The sequence below is a fragment of the Nerophis ophidion genome, linkage group LG18, assembly GCF_033978795.1.
Source record: "Nerophis ophidion isolate RoL-2023_Sa linkage group LG18, RoL_Noph_v1.0, whole genome shotgun sequence".
NCBI classification, from domain to species: domain Eukaryota; kingdom Metazoa; phylum Chordata; class Actinopteri; order Syngnathiformes; family Syngnathidae; genus Nerophis; species Nerophis ophidion.
This window is the reverse complement of record NC_084628.1, coordinates 36,912,544-36,934,460: the sequence shown is the minus strand read 5'-3', so window position 1 is coordinate 36,934,460 and position 21,917 is coordinate 36,912,544. Positions and strand designations below refer to the sequence as shown.

At 40.0% G+C, this 21,917-nt stretch overlaps 1 protein-coding gene across 10 annotated transcripts in view; it reads left to right on the top strand.

Moving 5' to 3' along the window:
• ncam1b (neural cell adhesion molecule 1b) overlaps window positions 1–21,917 on the top strand; it is a 364,821-nt gene that overhangs the window by 183,302 nt on the left and 159,602 nt on the right. For all 10 annotated transcript variants that reach the window (XM_061878066.1, XM_061878064.1, XM_061878065.1 and 7 more), the window contains exons 4-6: window positions 1,868–2,011; window positions 7,479–7,616; window positions 7,913–8,030. In XM_061878066.1, the coding sequence (XP_061734050.1) occupies window positions 1,868–2,011; window positions 7,479–7,616; window positions 7,913–8,030 (400 nt within the window). The remainder of the gene's footprint in view (window positions 1–1,867; window positions 2,012–7,478; window positions 7,617–7,912; window positions 8,031–21,917) is intronic.

Genomic DNA, 21,917 nt, shown 5'->3' with positions numbered 1-21,917 from the left:
GTGAGCGAATAGTCAAACAGTTTAAGAACGTTTCTCAAAGTGCAATTGCAAGAAATTTAGGGAGTTCAACATCTACGGTCCATAATATCATCAAAAGGTTCAGAGAATCTGGAGAAATCACTCCACGTAAGCGGTATGGCTGAAAACCAACATGGAATGACTTTGACCTTCAATCCCTCAGACAGCACTGTATCAAAAACCGACATCAATCTCTGAAGGATATCACCACATGAGCTCAGGAACACTTCAGAAAACCACTGTCACTAAATACAGTTGGTTGCTACATCTTTAAGTGCAAGTTAAAGCTGTACTATGCAAAGCGAAAGCCATTTATCAACAACATCCAGAAACGGCGCCGGCTTCTCTGGGCCCAAGATCATCTAAGATGGACTGATGCAAAGTGGAAAAGTGTTCTGTGGTCTGACGAGTCCACATTTCAAATTGTTTTTGGAAATATTTGACATGGTGTCATCCGGACCAAAGGGGATGCGAACCATCCAGACTGTTATCGACACAAAGTTCAAAAGCCAGCGTCTGTGATGGTATGGGGGCGCATTAGTGCCCAAGGCATGGGTAACTTACACATCTGTGAATGCACCATTAATGCTGAAAGGTACATACAGGTTTTGGAACAACATATGCTGCCATCTAAGCGCCGTCTTTTTCATGGACGCCCCTGCTTATTTCAGCAAGACAATGCCAAGCCACATTTAGCACGTGTAAAAAAAGAGTGCGGGTACTTTCCTGGCCCGCCTGCAGTCCAGACCTGTCTCCCATCGAAAATGTGTAGCGCATTATGAAGCATAAAATACGACAGCGGAGACCCTGGACTGTTGAACGACTAAAGCTGTACATAAAACAAGAATGGGAAAGAATTCCACTTTCAAAGCTTCAACCATTAGTTTCCTCAGTTCCCAAACGTTTATTGAGTGTTGTTAAAAGAAAATTTGTCAGAGTTATTTTGTGTCGAACCCCAAGATGCAGAGAAGGAGGGAGGCATTTTGCAGGAAAATATAGTTTAATTTAAAATACTAGAACTAGAACAAACAAAAGGTACAAACAAAAACCACCCACGTGAGCGGATATAAAAAACTAAGGGCTATGATCAAACAAAACGGAAGCAGGGAACACAAAACAGTAAGCTACAAACATCTACCAAATATAGCTTACCGCTACGCTGCAATCACACGACCACTAGGAACGACAAGCAGAAAATGACATTGACACGACAATACAACACAATGATCCAGCAACTGACACAAGACGAAGAGGGGTACAAATAGGAGCGGGCTGATTGGCAACAGGTGTGACCAGGTGCCAATCAGCCGCAGCTGAGGAGGAACACAGGACTCCGGGAACAAGACAGGAAGCACTAGACAGGCAATACTAAACACAGAGGAAACAGACAAATGCAGAGGAAAACTAAAACATGGACAAACTGTCAGGGGCAAGCCTGGCAAAAGGTGATGTAACACAGTGGTGAACATGCCCTTTCCCAACTACTTTGGCGCGTGTTGCAGCCATGAAATTCTAAGTTAATTATTATTTGCAATTATAAGTTTGAACATCAAATATGTTGTCTTTGTAGCATATTCAACTGAATATGGGTTGAAAAGGATTTGCAAATCATTGAATTCCGTTTATATTTACATCTAACACAATTTCCCAACTCATATGGAAACGGGGTTTGTATAACAAAGGGCTTTAAAGTTGGAAAAGTGATTAAAACACATCAATACGCCAAACACTAATACGCTAATACTTGAACATCCAAATTAAAATGCATATTTAAGAAGATGTTCTTCATGAGGTGATCAAGTGAAACGTTTTTTTAACGATGTTGCACCTTGTACCATTATTATTTCAGAGAGAATTACCTTCACAAATGCGCCGTCGCCTCAAGAGTACACCGAAGGAGACACCGCCATCATCGTGTGTGACGTCATCAGCTCACCTCCACCGACCGTCCTCTGGAAGTACAAAGGAGCAAAAATACAGTTGGAAAAAGACGGTAAGCTTGAAAAAAAAAAAAGAAAAAATGTTCGCAGCTTGAAGACAGACAGAGTGCTAACAGGAAACAACATTGAAATTCAACATGGGTGTTCGACTCTCTCAAGCTGTGGGGAGAGATTACATTTTGCAACCGGTAGTTTGAGAATTGGACTGCCACATGGAAAATGAAGGAGGATTTGGTTAAAATGGATAGTGTGCCTGAAAACATACCCTCAAATCGTATGATGTGACTGTAAAACAGGGAAATTAAATGCAGGGGATTAGTAGCCATAATTGTTGCTGTGATTAGTGGACTTAGGGCCTGAATTTTTGAATGTAATATGTAAGTTAAAGTTAGGTGTGGTGAAATGTGTCCTCTGCATTCGACCCATCCCCTTGTTCACCCCCTGGGAGGTGAGGGGAGCAGTGAGCAGCAGAGGTGGCCGCGCCCGGGAATCATTTTTGGTGATTTAACCCCCAATTCCAACCCTTAATGCTGAGTGCCAAGCAGGGAGGTAATGGCTCCCTTTTTTTATAGTCTTTGGTATGAATCGGCGGGGTACCGATCTCAGGGCGGACACTCTAACCACTAGGCCACTGAGTTGGTGTGGCACCGAACGGAGATGTTGACATGCGGAGTAAGCACTCTTCATTCTCTAGCAGGTGACTTTTCAAATGATGTTACATATTAGCATCAAGATTGTCAGAAACATGTTAAAACAAGCTATGAGTGCACTTTTGTGCATGATGTCACTAAGGTGTGGTGAAATGTGTCCTCTGCATTCGACCCATCCCCTTGGTCACCCCCTGGGAGGTGAGGGGAGCAGTGAGCAGCAGTGGTGGACGCGCCCGGGAATCATTTTTGGTGGTTTAACCCCCAATTCCAACCCTTGATGCTGAGTGCCAAGCAGGGAGGTAATGGCTCCCAGTTTTTATAGTCTTTGGTATGAATCGGCGGGGTTTGAACTCCCAACCTACCGATCTCAGGGCGGACACTCTAACCACTAGGCCACTGAGTTGGTGTGGCATCGAAATGGAGATGTTGACATGCGGAGTAAGCACTCTTCATTCTCTAGCAGGTGACTTTTCAAATGATATTAGCATGAAGATTGTCAGAGACATGTTAAAACAAGCTATGAGTGCACTTTTGTGCATGATGTCACGAAGGTGTGGTGAAATGTGTCCTCTGCATTCGACCCATCCCCTTGTTCACCCCCTGGGAGGTGAGGGGAGCAGTGAGCAGCAGCGGTGGCCGCGCCCGGGAATCATTTTTGGTGATTTAACCCCCAATTCCAACCCTTGATGCTGAGTGCCAAGCAGGGAGGTAATGGCTCCCATTTTTTATAGTCTTTGGCATGACTCGGCGGGGTTTGAACTCCCAACCTACCGATCTCAGGCTGGACACTCTAACCACTAGGCCACTGAGTTGGTGTGGCATCGAAATGGAGATGTTGACATGCGGAGTAAGCACTCTTCATTCTCTAGCAGGTGACTTTTCAAATGATGTTACATATTAGCATCAAGATTGTCAGAGACATTTTAAAACAAGCTATGAGTGCACTTTTGTGCATGATGTCACTAAGGTGTGGTGAAATGTGTCCTCTGCATTCGACCCATCCCCTTGGTCACCCCCTGGGAGGTGAGGGGAGCAGTGAGCAGCAGAGGTGGCCGCGCCCGGGAATAATTTTTGGTGATTTGTAGCTGAGATAGGCGCCAGCACCCCCCGCGACCCCAAAAGGGAATAAGCGGTAGAAAATGGATGGATGGATAACCTCCAATTCCAACCCTTGATGCTGAGTGCCAAGCAGGGAGGTAATGGCTCCCATTTTTATAGTCTTTGGTATTGTCACGTGTGGGTCGCATTTTAATGCGGGATCGTTACTCCAGTGCAAACATGGACACTCCGGTAGGTAATGATTTACTAAATAATACACTGTACAAAACAGATAGAAACAAACAAAAGAAAAAGCGTGCCGAATGCAAGGGAAGCTAAGGCTAGTACTTAGCACGGAAACAAGAACCGGATTTATTGAGTGTTGTTAAAAGAAAAGGTGATGTAACACAGTGGTGAACATGCCCTTTCCCAACTACTTTGGCACGTGTTGCAGCCATGAAATTCTAAGTCAATTATTATTTGCAATAAAGTTTATGAGTTTGAACATCAAATATGTTGTCTTTGTAGTGCATTCAATTGAATATGGGTTGAAAAGGATTTGCAAATCATTGTATTCCGTTTATTTGTACATCTAACGTCCGACCGGTAGGAGGCTACGGGGAAGACCTAGGACACGTTGGGAAGACTATGTCTCCCGGCTGGCCTGGGAACGCCTCGGGATCCCCCCGGGGAGGAGCTGGAAGAAGTGGCTGGGGAGAGGGAAGTCTGGGCTTCCCTGCTTAGGCTGCTGCCCCCGCGACCCAACCTCGGATAAGCGGAAGAAGATGGACGGATGGATGAGTTGTACAAAAATAGTACAAACACAACGCTGTCTGGACATTTTAAATCCGCAACAACTTTTGCCCGAAAATATACCTTAAACAAAACAAGTATCCATAAGGGCATGGGTCTCAAACTCTGGTCCGCGGGCTAAATTTCATTTGGCCCTTGAGGTAATATCAAATTCACATTAGAGCTGGCCCGCCGCTGTAACACCGCTAACACTCTTACTTGCCAAACCTCTCGATTTTCCCGGGAGACTCCCGAAGTTCAGTGCACCTCCCGAATTTCATCCCGGACAACAATATTTGGGGTGGGCTTTAAAGGCACTGCCTTTGGCGTTCTCTACAACCCGTCTCCATGTCCGCTTTTCTTTTATACAAACAGCGTGCTGGCCCAGTCACATAATATATGTGGCTTATAGACACACACAAGTGAATGCAAGGCATACTTGGTCAACAGCCATAGAGGTCACACTGAGGGTGGCCGTATAAATAACTTTAACACTGTTACAAATATGCGCCACACTGTGAACCCACACCAAACAAGAATGACACATTTCGATAGAACAGCCGCACCGTAACAGAACTTAAACACAACAGAACAAATACCCAGAACGCCTTGCAGCACTAACTCTCCCGGGACGCTATCACCCAACCCCGTCCACATCAACCCTATCGCCGAAAAGAGGCATTTAATTTTTATTTAAACTGTATTTGATATGCCATTGATATTTTTTAATTATTATTATTATTTGAAACGTGGTTTTGCATGTCACTATAAAGTTATATAAGCCTTGCTTGTTCAATATTCAATGCAAAACTTGTTTGGGTCCCTATTAAAAGGTTAATTTTTTCAACCTGGGCCCTCGGCTTTGTTCAGTTTTCAAATTTTGGCCCACTCTGTATTTGAGTTTGACACCCCTGTATAAGAGGAACAATGCACCTCATGTGGAATGCTTGAAAAAGAAAAAAAAAGTCATCAATAATAATATTTTGAGGACAGGAAAACTGCCTGGTTAAAATCGCAACCAGGTGACAACTTATAATTCCAGTAATTGTCGACTGGCTGTGCGCTCGCTCAGTCTCACTTGTATTCTCGGAATAAGCAAGAAAAACATTAATTTGGTTTTGAATGGGACTGTTAGTCGCCTTGGACCCCAAGCAATATCAGAGCGGATTGTGTTATTGTTGCAAAGAATAATAACAAACTCACTTGGGGCTTGTAACAATAACGTTTTGAATTAACACATGATTGAATTCAACATTTCATCAAACTGAAGATGCTTTGTGAAGCTGAAGTTTCCTACATTTTGGGCATATGTTTGTATACAATATATACAAACCCTGTTTCCATATGAGTTGGGAAATTGTGTTTGATGTAAATATAAACAGAATACAATGATTTGCAAATCATTTTCAACCCATATTCAGTTGAATATGCTACAAAGACAACATATTTGATGTTCAAACTGATACACATTTTTATTTTTTTGCAAATAATAATTAACTTTAGAATTCGATGACAGCAACACGTGACAAAGAAGTTGGGAAAGGTGGCAATAAATACTGATAAAGTTGAGGAATGCTCATCAAACACTTATTTGGAACATCCCACAGGTGTGCAGGCTAATTGGGAACAGGTGGGTGCCATGATTGGGGATAAAAACAGCTTCCCAAAAAATGCTCAGTCTTTCACAAGAAAGGATGGGGCGAGGTACACCCCTTTGTCCACAACTGCGTCAGCAAATAGTCAAACAGTTTAAGATCAACGTTTCTCAAAGTGCAATTGCAAGTAATTTAGGGATTTCAACATCTACCGTCCATAATATCATCAAAAGGTTCAGAGAATCTGGAGAAACCAATCCACGTAAACGGCATGGCCGGACACTAACATTGAATGATTCTGACCTTCAATCCCTCAGACGGCACTGTATCAAAAACCGACAACAATCTCAAAAGGATATCACCACATGGGCTCAGGAACACTTCAAAAAAACCACTGACACTAAATACAGTTGGTCACTACATCTGTAAGTGCAAGTTAAAGCTGTACTATGCAAAGCGAAAGCCATTTATCAACAACATCCAGAAACGCCCCCAGCTTCTCTGGGCCCGAGATCATCTAAGATGAACTGATGCAAAGTGCAAAAGTGTTCTGTGGTCTGACGAGTCCACATTTCAAATTGTTTTGGAAACAATGGACATTTGTGTTCTCAGGAACAAAGAGGAAAAGAACCATCCAGATTGTTATAGGCGCAAAGTTCAAAAGGCAGCATCTGTGATGGTATGGGGGTGCATTAGTGCCCAAGGCATGGGTAACTTACACATCTGTGAAGGCACCATTAATGCTGAAAGGTACATACAGGTTTTGGAACAACATATGCTGCCATCTAAGCGCTGTCTTTTTCATGGACGCCCCTGCTTATTTCAGCAAGACAATGCCAAACCACATTCAGCAGGTGTTACAACAGCTTGTCTTCGTAAAAAAATTAGTGTGGGTACTTTCCTGGCCCGCCTGCAGTCCAGACCTGTCTCCCATCGAAAATGTGTGGCGCATTATGAAGCGTAAAATACGACAGCGGAGACCCCGGACTGTTGAACGACTGAAGCTCTACATAAAACAAGAATGGGAAAGAATTCCACTTTCAAAGCTTCAACAATTAGTTTCCTCAGTACCCAAACGTTTATTGAGTGTTGTTAAAAGAAAAGGTGATGTAACACAGTGGTGAACATGCCCTTTCCCAACTACTTTGGCACGTGTTGCAGCCGTGAAATTCTAAGTGAGGTTTTATTTGCAAAAAATAAAATAAATCTTATCAGTTTGAACGTCAAATATCTGTAGTGCATTCAATTTAGTATGTATTGAAAATGATTTGCAAATCATTGTATTATGTTTATATTTACATCTTACACAATTTCCCACCTCATATGGAAACAGGGTTTGTACAATAAAAAAATCCAGCAGCTCTGCAGAAAAACTATTGTATTCATTCTATTTAATGTTGATGTTATTAGCCTATCCCTCACAATGTTGTTATCTCCCCTATCAGTTCGTTTTAGGGTGCTGAGCAACAACCACCTTCAAATCCGCGGCATAAAAAAGACCGACGAGGGCTCCTACACCTGCGAAGGACGCCTGATGGCCCGCGGCGAGATTGATCTCCGGGTCATCAAGGTCATCGTGAACGGTTAGGAAACCTTTCTCCACTGTGTGACTGACTACCTTTCTGTGTGGATGTTGACGATGATGACAATGTGTTCAGCATCGTTGTGCAAACAGTTTCCCACGGCAACAGCCAAGCATGCATTCTAATGATGTGCCTCTGCTGCTCCTTCTGAGCTCGGGGACTGTGTGTGTGTGTGTGTGTGTGTGTGTGTGTGTGTGTGTGTGTGTGTGTGTGTGTGTCGAAAATAGGGTTCTGCTTTCCAGCCTACTTCTTTGACGTGCATCCACCTTATTTGTCTTTCTGTTTGTGTGAATCAGTGCTCCCGACTATCAGAGTGTGGCAGTCGGAGGTGAATGCCACCGCAGATCTGGGCCAGTCTGCCATGTTGACTTGTGCAGTTGACGGTTATCCCGAACCCATGGTGACCTGGACAAGGTACTGCTAGAAACTTACTACTTGCTGCAGGTGTTTTTCAGCTCTATACGAGAGGATTTTTGTTTGTGATATCAATCAATCAATGTTTATTTATATAGCTCTAAATCACAAGTGTCTCAAAGGGCTGCACAAGCCACAACAACATCAGCGGTACAGAGTTCACATAAGGGCAAGGAAAAACTCATCCCCGTGGGACGTCGATGTTAATGACTATGAGAAACCTCGGAGAGGACCGCATATGTGGGCAACTTCCCAACCCAGGGGAGACCGAAACCAATGGACGTTGAGTGGGTCCATAGTGGATCTAACATAATATTGTGAGAGTCCAGTCCATAGTGGATTTAACATAATATTGTGAGAGTCCAGTCCATAGTGGATCTAACATAATAGTTGGACTCCAGTCCATAGTGGATCTAACATAATAGTGAGAGACCAGTCCATAGTGGATCTAACATAATAGTGAGAGTCCAGTCCATAGTTGATCTAATAATAGCGAGAGTCAAGTCCATAGTGGATCTAACAATATATTGTGAAAGTCCAGTCCATAGTGGATCTAACATAATAGTGAGAGTCCAGTCCATAGTGGATCTAACATAATAGTGAGAGTCTAGTCCATAGTGGATCTAACATAATAGTGAGAGTCCAGTCCATAGTGAATCTAACATAATAGTAGGAGTCCAGTCCATAGTGGATCTAACATAATAGTGGGAGTCCAGTCCATAGTGGATCTAACATAATAGTTGGAGTCCAGTCTATAGTGGATCTAAGATAATAGTGAGAGTCCAGCCCATAGTGGATCTAACATAATAGTGAGAGACCAGTCCATAGTGGATCTAACATAATAGTTGGTGTCCAGTCCATAGTGGATCTAACATAATAGTGAGAGTCTAGTCCATAGTGGATCTAACATAATAGTGAGAGTCCAGTCCATAGTGGATCTAACATAATAGTGAGAGTCCAGTCCATAGTGGATCTAACATAATAGTGAAAGTCCAGCCCATAGTGGATCTAACATAATAGTGAGAGTTCAGTCCATAGTGGATCTAACATAATAGTGAGAGTCCAGTCCATAGTGGATCCAACATAATAGTGAGAGTCCAGTCCATAGTGGATCCAAGCTAATATTGTAAAAGTCCAGTCCATAGTGGATCTAACATAATAGTTGGACTCCAGTCCATAGTGGATCTAACATAATAGTTGGACTCCAGTCCATAGTGGATCTAACATAATAGTGAGAGTCCAGTCCATAGTGGATCTAACATAATAGTGAGAGTCCAGTCCATAGTGGATCTAACATAATAGTGAGAGTCCAGTCCATAGTGGATCTAACATAATAGTGAGAGTCCAGTCCATAGTTGATCTAGTAATAGCGAGAGTCAAGTCCATAGTGGATCTAACAATATATTGTGAAAGTCCAGTCCATAGTGGATCTAACATAATAGTGAGAGTCCAGTCCATAGTGGATCTAACATAATAGTGAGAGTCCAGTCCATAGTGAATCTAACATAATAGTGGGAGTCCAGTCCATAGTGGATCTAACATAATAGTGAGAGTCAAGTCCATAGTGGATCTAACATAATATTGTGAGAGTCCAGTCCATATTGGATCTAACATAATAGTGAGAGTCCAGTCCAAAGTGGATCTAACATAATAGTGTGAGAGTCCAGTTTATAGTGGATCTAACATAATAGTGAGAGAGTCCAGTCCATAGTGGATCTAACATAATAGTGAGAGTCCAGCCCATAGTGGGTTTAACATAATATTGTGAGAGTCCAGTCCATAGTGGATCTAACATAATATTGGGAGTCCAGTCCATAGTGGATCTAACATAATAGTAAGAGTCCAGTCCATAGTGGATCTAACATAATAGTGAGAGTCCAGTCAATAGTGGATCTAACATAATAGTGAGAGTCCAGTCCATAGTGGATCTAACATAATAGTAAGAGTCCAGTCCATAGTGGATCTAACATAATAGTGTGAGAGTCCAGTCCATAGTGGATCTAACATAATAGTGAGAGTCCAGTCCAAAGTGGATCTAACATAATAGTGAGAGTCCAGTCCAAAGTGGATCTAACATAATAGTGAGAGTCCAGTCCATAGTGGATCTAACATAATAGTGAGAGAGTCCAGTCCATAGTGGATCCAACATAATAGTGAGAGTCCAGTCCATAGTGGATCTAATAATAGTGAGAGTCAAGTCCACAGTGGATCTAACATTATATTGTGAGAGTCCAGTCCATATTGGATCCAACATAAAAGTGAGAGTCCAGTCCATAGTGGATCTAACATAATCGTGAGAGTCCAGTCCATAGTGGATCCAAGCTAATATTGTAAAAGTCCAGTCCATAGTGGATCCAACATAATAGTGAGAGTCCAGTCCATAGTGGATCCAAGCTAATATTGTAAAAGTCCAGTCCATAGTGGATCCAACATGATATTGTGAAAGTCCAGTCCATAGTGGATCTAACATAATAGTTGGACTCGAGTCCATAGTGGATCTAACATAATAGTGAGAGTCCAGTCCATAGTGGATCCAAGCTAATATTGTAAAAGTCCAGTCCATAGTGGATCTAACATAATAGTTGGACTCCAGTCCATAGTGGATCTAACATAATAGTTGGAGTCCAGTCCATAGTGGATATAACATAAGAGTGAGAGTCCAGTCCATAGTTGATCTTATAATAGCGAGAGTCAAGTCCATAGTGGATCTAACAATATATTGTGAAAGTCCAGTCCATAGTGGATCTAACATTATATTGTGAAAGTCCAGCCCATAGCGGATCTAACATAATAGTGAGAGTCCAGTCCATAGTGGATCTAAGATAATATTGTAAAAGTCCAGTCCATAGTGGATCTAACATAATAGTGAGAGTCCAGTACATAGTGGATCTAAGATAATATTGTAAAAGTCCAGTCCATAGTGGATCTAACATGATATTGTGAAAGTCGAGTCCATGGTAGATCTAACATAATAGTTGGAGTTCAGTCCATAGTGGATCTAACATAATAGTGAGAGTCCAGTCCATAGCGGATCTAATAATAGTGAGAGTCAAGTCCACAGTGGATCTAACATTATATTGTGAGAGTCCAGTCCATATTGGATCCAACATAATAGTGAGAGTCCAGTCCATAGTGGATCTAACATAATCGTGAGAGTCCAGTCCATAGTGGATCCAAGCTAATATTGTAAAAGTCCAGTCCATAGTGGATCCAACATAATAGTGAGAGTCCAGTCCATAGTGGATCCAAGCTAATATTGTAAAAGTCCAGTCCATAGTGGATCCAACATGATATTGTGAAAGTCCAGTCCATAGTGGATCTAACATAGTAGTTGGACTCCAGTCCATAGTGGATATAACATAATAGTGAGAGTCCAGTCCATAGTTGATCTAATACTAGCGAGAGTCAAGTCCATAGTGGATCTAACAATATATTGTGAAAGTCCAGTCCATAGTGGATCTAACATAATAGTGAGAGTCCAGTCCATAGTGGATCTAACATAATAGTGAGAGTCTAGTCCATAGTGGATCTAATATAATAGTGAGAGTCCAGTCCATAGTGAATCTAACATAATAGTGGGAGTCCAGTCCATAGTGGATCTAACATAATAGTGGGAGTCCAGTCCATAGTGGATCTAACATAATAGTGAGAGTCCAGTCCAAAGTGGATCTAACATAATAGTGTGAGAGTCCAGTTTATAGTGGATCTAACATAATAGTGAGAGAGTCCAGTCCATAGTGGATCTAACATAATAGTGAGAGTCCAGTCCATAGTGGATCTAATATAATAGTGAAAGAGTCCAGTCCATAGTGGATCTAACATAATAGTGAGAGTCCAGTCCATAGTGGATCGAATATAATAGTGACAGTCCAGTCCATAGTGGATCTAACATAATAGTTGGACTCCAGTCCATAGTGGATCTAACATAATAGTGAGAGACCAGTCCATAGTGGATCTAACATAATAGTGAGAGTCCAGTCCATAGTTGATCTAATAATAGCGAGAGTCAAGTCCATAGTGGATCTAACAATATATTGTGAAAGTCCAGTCCATAGTGGATCTAACATAATAGTGAGAGTCCAGTCCATAGTGGATCTAACATAATAGTGAGAGTCTAGTCCATAGTGGATCTAACATAATAGTGAGAGTCCAGTCCATAGTGAATCTAACATAATAGTAGGAGTCCAGTCCATAGTGGATCTAACATAATAGTGGGAGTCCAGTCCATAGTGGATCTAACATAATAGTGAGAGTCCAGTCCAAAGTGGATCTAACATAATAGTGTGAGAGTCCAGTTTATAGTGGATCTAACATAATAGTGAGAGAGTCCAGTCCATAGTGGATCTAACATAATAGTGAGAGTCCAGCCCATAGTGGGTTTAACATAATATTGTGAGAGTCCAGTCCATAGTGGATCTAACATAATATTGGGAGTCCAGTCCATAGTGGATCTAACATAATAGTAAGAGTCCAGTCCATAGTGGATCTAACATAATAGTGAGAGTCCAGTCAATAGTGGATCTAACATAATAGTGAGAGTCCAGTCCATAGTGGATCTAACATAATAGTAAGAGTCCAGTCCATAGTGGATCTAACATAATAGTGTGAGAGTCCAGTCCATAGTGGATCTAACATAATAGTGAGAGTCCAGTCCAAAGTGGATCTAACATAATAGTGAGAGTCCAGTCCAAAGTGGATCTAACATAATAGTGAGAGTCCAGTCCATAGTGGATCTAACATAATAGTGAGAGAGTCCAGTCCATAGTGGATCCAACATAATGGTGAGAGTCCAGTCCATAGTGGATCTAATAATAGTGAGAGTCAAGTCCACAGTGGATCTAACATTATATTGTGAGAGTCCAGTCCATATTGGATCCAACATAAAAGTGAGAGTCCAGTCCATAGTGGATCTAACATAATCGTGAGAGTCCAGTCCATAGTGGATCCAAGCTAATATTGTAAAAGTCCAGTCCATAGTGGATCCAACATAATAGTGAGAGTCCAGTCCATAGTGGATCCAAGCTAATATTGTAAAAGTCCAGTCCATAGTGGATCCAACATGATATTGTGAAAGTCCAGTCCATAGTGGATCTAACATAATAGTTGGACTCCAGTCCATAGTGGATATAACATAATAGTGAGAGTCCAGTCCATAGTTGATCTAATACTAGCGAGAGTCAAGTCCATAGTGGATCTAACAATATATTGTGAAAGTCCAGTCCATAGTGGATCTAACATAATAGTGAGAGTCCAGTCCATAGTGGATCTAACATAATAGTGAGAGTCTAGTCCATAGTGGATCTAATATAATAGTGAGAGTCCAGTCCATAGTGAATCTAACATAATAGTGGGAGTCCAGTCCATAGTGGATCTAACATAATAATGGGAGTCCAGTCCATAGTGGATCTAACATAATAGTGAGAGTCCAGTCCAAAGTGGATCTAACATAATAGTGTGAGAGTCCAGTTTATAGTGGATCTAACATAATAGTGAGAGAGTCCAGTCCATAGTGGATCTAACATAATAGTGAGAGTCCAGTCCATAGTGGATCTAATATAATAGTGAAAGAGTCCAGTCCATAGTGGATCTAACATAATAGTGAGAGTCCAGTCCATAGTGGATCGAATATAATAGTGACAGTCCAGTCCATAGTGGATCGAATATAATAGTGACAGTCCAGTCCATAGTGGATCTAACATAATAGTTGGACTCCAGTCCATAGTGGATCTAACATAATAGTGAGAGTCCAGTCCATAGTTGATCTAATAATAGCGAGAGTCAAGTCCATAGTGGATCTAGCAATATATTGTGAAAGTCCAGTCCATAGTGGACCTAACATAATAGTGAGAGTCCAGTCCATAGTGGATCTAACATAATAGTGAGAGTCTAGTCCATAGTGGATCTAACATAATAGTGAGAGTCCAGTCCATAGTGAATCTAACATAATAGTAGGAGTCCAGTCCATAGTGGATCTAACATAATAGTGGGAGTCCAGTCCATAGTGGATCTAACATAATAGTGAGAGTCCAGTCCAAAGTGGATCTAACATAATAGTGTGAGAGTCCAGTTTATAGTGGATCTAACATAATAGTGAGAGAGTCCAGTCCATAGTGGATCTAACATAATAGTGAGAGTCCAGCCCATAGTGGGTTTAACATAATATTGTGAGAGTCCAGTCCATAGTGGATCTAACATAATAGTGGGAGTCCAGTCCATAGTGGATCTAACATAATAGTAAGAGTCCAGTCCATAGTGGATCTAACATAATAGTGAGAGTCCAGTCAATAGTGGATCTAACATAATAGTGAGAGTCCAGTCCATAGTGGATCTAACATAATAGTGTGAGAGTCCAGTCCATAGTGGATCTAACATAATAGTGAGAGTCCAGTCCAAAGTGGATCTAACATAATAGTGAGAGTCCAGTCCATAGTGGATCTAACATAATAGTGAGAGAGTCCAGTCCATAGTGGATCCAACATAATAGTGAGAGTCCAGTCCATAGTGGATCTAACATAATAGTGAGAGTCCAGCGGCAGTGACGATGACCAAGAAGAACGCGGAGTTAGAATATGATTAAAACACTTCATGTACATATTTATACAAATACTTATATTCACACATTTATATAATATGTAACTACAAGCTACATTCACAGACAAAGTCCCATTGCTTTTATGAGCGGTCGAGCGAGTCAAAAGCCGGAAAAAAAAAAAAATATATATATATATATATATATGTGTATATATATATGTATATATATATATATATATATATATATATATATATACATATATATATATATATACATATATATATATATATATATATATATATATATGTATATATATATATATATATATATATATATATATATACATATATATATATATGTATATATATATATATATACATATATACATATGTATATATATATATATATACATATATATATATATACATATATATATATATGTATATATATATGTATATATATATATATATATATATATATATATATATATATATATATATATATATATATATATATATATATATATATAAAACATTTTGGGGGGGATTTTTATTTGTGGCGGCAGTAATTATTTCGTGGCGGGCCGCCACAAATAAATGAATGTGTGGGAAACCCTCACGTTCTCACGCAGGACTTTTAGCTGCGGGCGTACACTTCAGGCTCTTTCCTGTGTCTCCTCACAGACAAGCAGGCGCACATTCTTACATACGTCACAAACTGTCACATACACGCACGCCCTCGCCCTGCAGAGAAGTAGCGGCGTGGTTAATGTTAGCGGCTAACGTAGCCGCACGAGAGAAAGAAGGTGCGGATCATGTAACAAATGAAGGAAGACTTAATTCCCAATTAAAAAAAGCAGCGTTTCCATCGTCTGGCAGCGGTTTGGCTTCAAGCGGGAATATGTCGAACAGACAACCGTAATTTGTCAAGTGTGGGCCAAAAGCGTTGCTATATAAAGTAGCATTACTGCTAATATGTAGCATCATTTGAAAAGTCACTCGCTAGAGAATGAAGAGAATTTCATAACCTTTGTGAATTAGTGAATTACATTTTATATAGCGCTTTTCTTTAGTGACTCAAAGCGCTTTACATAGTGAAACCCAATATCTAAGTTACATTTAAAGCAGTGTGGGTGGCACTGGGAGCAGGTGGGTAAAGTGTCTTGCCCAAGGGCACAACGGCAGTGACTAGGGTGGCAGAAGCGGGAATCGAACCTGCAACCCTCACGGCCGCTCTACCAACCGAGCTATCCCGCTCCAGGTCCCACCCATTTGTTTTGGTGTACAGTTTCTGTTTTCAAGACATTTCTTTAAATATTCTGCCTTGACACTTTGATGTTTTCCTTGGTCTACCAGTATTCTGGCCTTTTACAAACCTTTTGTGTACAGTACTTAGTCTAGACTTTAGACACAGCAGACTAAATAATCAATACAGTTTACAACATTGCGTTGTTATTTACCTTCTTGAAGAAATTTGATAATCTTCTTCGTTGTTTCAATTAACATATCTTGTGTAGGAGCAATGACTCATGTCAACCCATCTGGTGCAACAGCTCTCCAAGGTGTAAACACTACTTATTAACTGCAAATTAATAAACACATTCAATGGGATGCAGGTGTTAGCTTTGGAAATTAAAATGGACATGGGTAATCCTTGATGGTTTTTTCAGAATTCAGTGATTCCATAATTTGATCTAAAAATGTATGTTACTCTACTATTTTTATTCTTCATTTGTTGTATAATAATAATAAATAAATGGGTTGTACTTGTATAGCGCTTTTTCTACCTTCAAGGTACTCAAAGCACTTTGACACTACTTCCACATTTACCCATTCACACACACATTCGCACACTGATGGAGGGAGCTGCCATGCAAGGCGCTAACCAGCACCCATCAGGAGCAAGGGTGAGGTGTCTTGCTCAGGACACAACGGACGTGACGAGGTTGGTACTAGGTGGGGATTGAACCAGAGATCCTCGGGTTGCGCACGGCCACTCTGCCACGCCGTCCCTTGAATTTCTTAATTGAATTTCAGTGTTCATTTATTTACACATATACACACACATAACACTCGTCTACTCATTGTTGAGTTAAGGGTTGAATTGTCCGTCCTTGTTCTATTCTCTGTCACTATTTTTCTAACTACCACTACTTCTTTCTGGAGGCTATCCAGGTCCAATCGCAGCTGCGGCTTGGAACTTACAAGCGTATTTCTTCATCTTACTCGTTGTCGGCGTCGCCACAGGCTGTATCGTCCTCGTTCTTCTGCTTCATCTCCTTGTTGTGGGCCCAGTTGTGCACTGCACTCTCTGGCTCGCACCCTTCTTGTAGTGATTCTTAAAGCCAGAAAGTTGCCATTTGAAATTACTATAGTTTTGTGTCATGTCTGTCTATCTGCTTTTATTCTACAAAATTAAACATCTAGATGAAAATCGTCCAAGTCTGGTGATTTCATCATTTATTATTATATGTTGTTCTTACTCCGCTTTGCATCAAATACTTATTTAGTTCAATCCAATACAAATACATTAAAATCTTATATTGTTTTTATATATTTGGTGTTTCTTTGTTACAATAATGCTATCACCAAAAAATGATGTACGCATCATTATCTATTTGTCTGGGAGTAAACTTAGAAAATCAGCACGGAATCTAATACTAATTTGTCAACTGGGCGTTCAAAAGATACCCAAAAAATGTTATTTCTAACAACTATACTGGTTTGCTTAGAATGAATGGAGACACAAAACTTTTTCTTCTTCCTCAAACCTGCAGAAATCACCCAGCCGGTGACTTTGAAAGGTCAGAGGTATTTGGTTCTGGGTAACATACCACATAGTGAAGGACGAATACTATTTGATTTCCTATTATGCAGCTCATTTTTTTTGACACTTAAAATGTCTCTGAAAATCTTGCAATTTATGTTTTGGAAATGACTTGAATGTTTGTGCCATTGCTTAATAACTTTAATAAATACACTTTTGGTTAATTGACTTAGTTGTGATTTCCCTCTCTGCATGAAAGTTAAAAGTAGCAAATATGAATGCAGTATGAAGAAGAATGTTTGAATGTAGACACATAGAATCATCATATTGCTGTGATTATATGCATCGAGTGTTCATTCAAGGCCAAGACAAAATATCGTAATATATATCATGTATCGCGATATGGCCTAAAAATATCGCGATATTAAAAAAAGGCCATATCCTATTGCCACTAAACTAATACCATGTGTTAATCAACAATATTACACAAGCTAACCGTTAATTAATTGCAATGGGATACTCCAGGGCAGGTGTCGGGAACCTAGGTCCTGCCATGCGCGTAACAGCTTACTTACGGAAAAAATGACAATATCGCATACACTAATGTACAGCATATCCCCTAGGACAGGGGTCGGGAACCTTTTTGGCCGAGAGAGCCAAGAAGCCAAATATTTTAAAATGTATTTCCGTAATAGCCGTATAATATTTTTTTTAACCCTGAACACAACTAAACGCGTGCATTTTTAAGTAAGACTAACATTTTTAGAGTACAATAGGTCTCTTATTCTTTGTGATAACATTGTTATTCTGAAGCTAACTGTGGAGGGGGCGTGGCCTGCGGGCCTGCAGCAAAGCGGGGTGTTGCCAGGACCGGCCTCGAAATCAGCGACAGGTGCGTAGACGGCCCACATGGGCCTTGTTACCTAATCACCAGTCGCTATGTTATAAGCAGCAGCCAGGAGGAGAGACGGGGTTGGTGCTGGAGCCAGAGCGCGAGCGAGAACGAAAGAGAAAAAGACAATTGCTGGAAAGCAACTGAGAGACTTATTGAAAAATTAAACAATACAGTAACCCTGAAACAGGGTCTCATGTCGGTTCTTGGTGGTCTGAAGAACCCCCAGGAGGGCAAGCCCCACACTAACCAATAATAAATAAATAACTTCTTACCATCAACGCAACTTCTTGATCAGGTGCGGTAGGAAACGGATGGATGGATTAAAAATGCACGAGGATGTTTTATATTTTGAACATCATTTTTAACACTGATTACAAGTGGAATTATTCATTATTTATCGTGTAAAGCAGAGTCAGCTCAAATTTACCTGAGAGCCGGATGCAGTCATCAAAAGAGCCACATCTGGCTCCCGAGCCATAGGTTCCCTACCCCTGCTCCAGGGCATGATAGCAAAAGGTGCTGTTTAAGAGTGAAACCTGAATATTGCCCTCGCCAAAAGCTGCAGTGTTCCGTGCGACACTGATAGGCTCCTGCTTTGTTAGGCAGGGCTTGTTTACCCTTGTGTTTCCATGGTAGCGATCTCCTTCCACTGTGACTTTTAGGGAACACAATCTTACTGGCTTTTGTTCGTAGTAATTTAGATTAATTAAGTCTTTGTTAAACATGAAATAATTCATATCCGTCAAATAGTTTTTGTCACGTATTTTCCCCAAAGGTAGTAGGAAAGCTATTTGGAAAATGTAGTAAGGTAAACTACAAGTTGCTTAGCTACAGAGGCAGCTATCAACAATTGGAGCAAACGATACAACAAGCTACACAGCCAAAGTAATTTTCTCCTTCAAAGCTACATATATGTATATTTATATATATATATATATATATATATATATATATATATATATATATATATATATTAGGGGTGTAACAGTACGTGTATTTGTATCGAACCGTTTCGGTACGGGGGTTTCGGTTCGGCACGCGGGCGTACCGAACGAGTTCGGAAGCAGAAGTCTTCACAAGCTGCTCTGCTTTCTGCCTCTGTCTCTGCCTCATTGTCCCGCCCACACAACCATCTGATTGGTTACATACAAAGCCAATCAGCAGTGCGTATTTCTCCTTCAAAGCTACATATATATATATATATATATATATATATACATATATATATATATATATATATATATATATATATATATATATATATATATATATATATATATATATATATATATATATATATATTAGGGGTGTAACGGTACGTGCATTTGTATCGAACCGTTTCGGTACGGGGGTTTCGGTTCGGCACGCGGGCGTACTGAACGAGTTCGGAAGCAGAAGTCTTCACAAGCTGTCTGCTTTCTGCCTCTGTCCCTGCCTCATTTATCCCGCCCACACAACCATCTGATTGGTTACATACAAAGCCAATCAGCAGTGCGTATTCAGAGCGATGTAGTCCATGCTTTAGCGTCGAGCAGATATTCGTTTAGCAGGGGAGCAGCGGACTCTACCCGAATTATACTAAACAGTTCCCAGTCACAACTATTACTAACATCACTATGAGCCCGTTGACCTTCTAGAAACTTCAACTGCAGCTCAGCTATCTCACAGTATAGGCTTGAGATGAAGGCTAATTAGCTTTTAGCGTAACGTTAGCTCATTTTGCTGTGTGTGTGTGTGTTTGGGGCAGCAAAGCCCTGTCTGTGTGTTATTACATTTAATTCCATTGTGTTCAGGGATGAATAGTCTCTCCTATTGCAATTGTACTATTTTTCAGCTATACATGAATCATTAGTAATGTAGCAGCCTAGTTTTGAATAGCAGGGTCCCTGCTATCACATGTTGATAAAAATACAACATTTACATAATAAAAGTCAACTACAGGCTTTCCAAATGCTGTAATAGATTAAGCATGATGAGTTGACATCAAACAGTTTCAATGGAAACTGTTTAATGTTGCACTTTTTATATGTAGAAGAAAGGTTTTTTTTATTTTATTTAATCAAAGCAACAACTTGAGGCAGTTTAATGTGGATTAACGTGGGCAGAATTATTATAGTGTTCCCAATGTTAAAAGGATAAAGCCATTGTTTACAAATTTGGTAAATAAATAACCAAAAAATGTATGTTTTCTTACTGTACCGAAAATGAACCGAACCGAGGTACGTACCGAACCGAAATTTTTGTGTACCGTTACACCCCTAATATATATACATACACACACAATACAGGCCAAAAGTTTGGACACACCTTCTCATTCATTGTGTTTTCTTTATTTTCATGACAATTTACATTGTCGATGGTCACATCAAAACTATGAATGAACACATGTGGAGATACGTACTTAACCCCAAAAAAATATGTGAAATAACTGAAAACATGTTTTATATCCCACTGGGTGTGAGTTTTCCTTGCCCTTATGTGGGCCTACCGAGGATGTCGTAGTGGTTTGTGCAGCCCTTTGAGACACTAGTGATTTAGGGCTATATAAGTAAACATTGATTGATTGATTGATATTCTAGTTTCTTCAAAATAGCCACACTTTGCTCTGATTACTGTTTTGCACACTCCTGGCATTCTCTCCATGAGCTTTAAAAGGGAGTCACCTGAAATGGTTTTCACTTCACAGGTGTGCTTGAAGGTATTTCACCCTTTTTTGTACGGTACATAACTCCACATGTGCTCATTCATAGTTTGGATGCCTTCAGCGTCATGAAAATAAAGGTAAAACACATTAAATGAGGAGAAAGTGTGTCCAAACATGTTGCCTGTTCTGTATATGTATATATTAATGTATATGTGTGTGTGTATATATATATATATTTATATTAAGGATGCACCGATTAATCGGTAACCGAATATATTCGGCCGAATATGCCAAGAAAAGCCACATTCGGCCTTCGGTGGAATGATTTAAAAAAGGCCGAATAGTGGTGTGTGACGCAATTTTTTTGACGCGGTGACGTAATCAACCAACGTGCAGTGACGCGGGGACGTTGGGATATGTTGTGTACCTGTATAAGTGTATGAGGTTACAAGCACACACTTATTGAGATTTAGTGGGGCCTCTGTTTACATTATTAGCCTGTTGTGTAGGCTACCTGTATAAGTGTATGAGGTTACAAGCACACACTTAATTGAGATTTACTTGAGCCTTCTGTTTACATTATTAGCATATCTACTGTGGCTAAGCAGACTTTTGCCAAAAGGACAATAATTCATTTGTTGTGGGTTTATCCACTTTAATGCACTTTTTGGAATGCATGTTTTGTTTGAAGGCCTAATATAAATGAAAAACTTTGTGCTTTTTTTGAAAAGCAAAGACTACTGGAATATTAAAAAAATGTCAATATTCAATAAAAAAATACTTTATTTGAAAAACATGTCTAAATATTTATTCTAGGCTATTTATGCAATATTTAAAAAATTATGAAAAACTGCATTCATTATTCGGTATTCGGCCTTCGGCCAAGCGTTTAAATTTTATTCGGCTTCGGCCACAAATTTTCATTTCGGTGCATCCCTAATATATATATATGTATATATATATATATATATATATATATATATATATATATATATATATATATATATATATATATATCCATCCATCCATTTTCTACCGCTTATTCCTTTT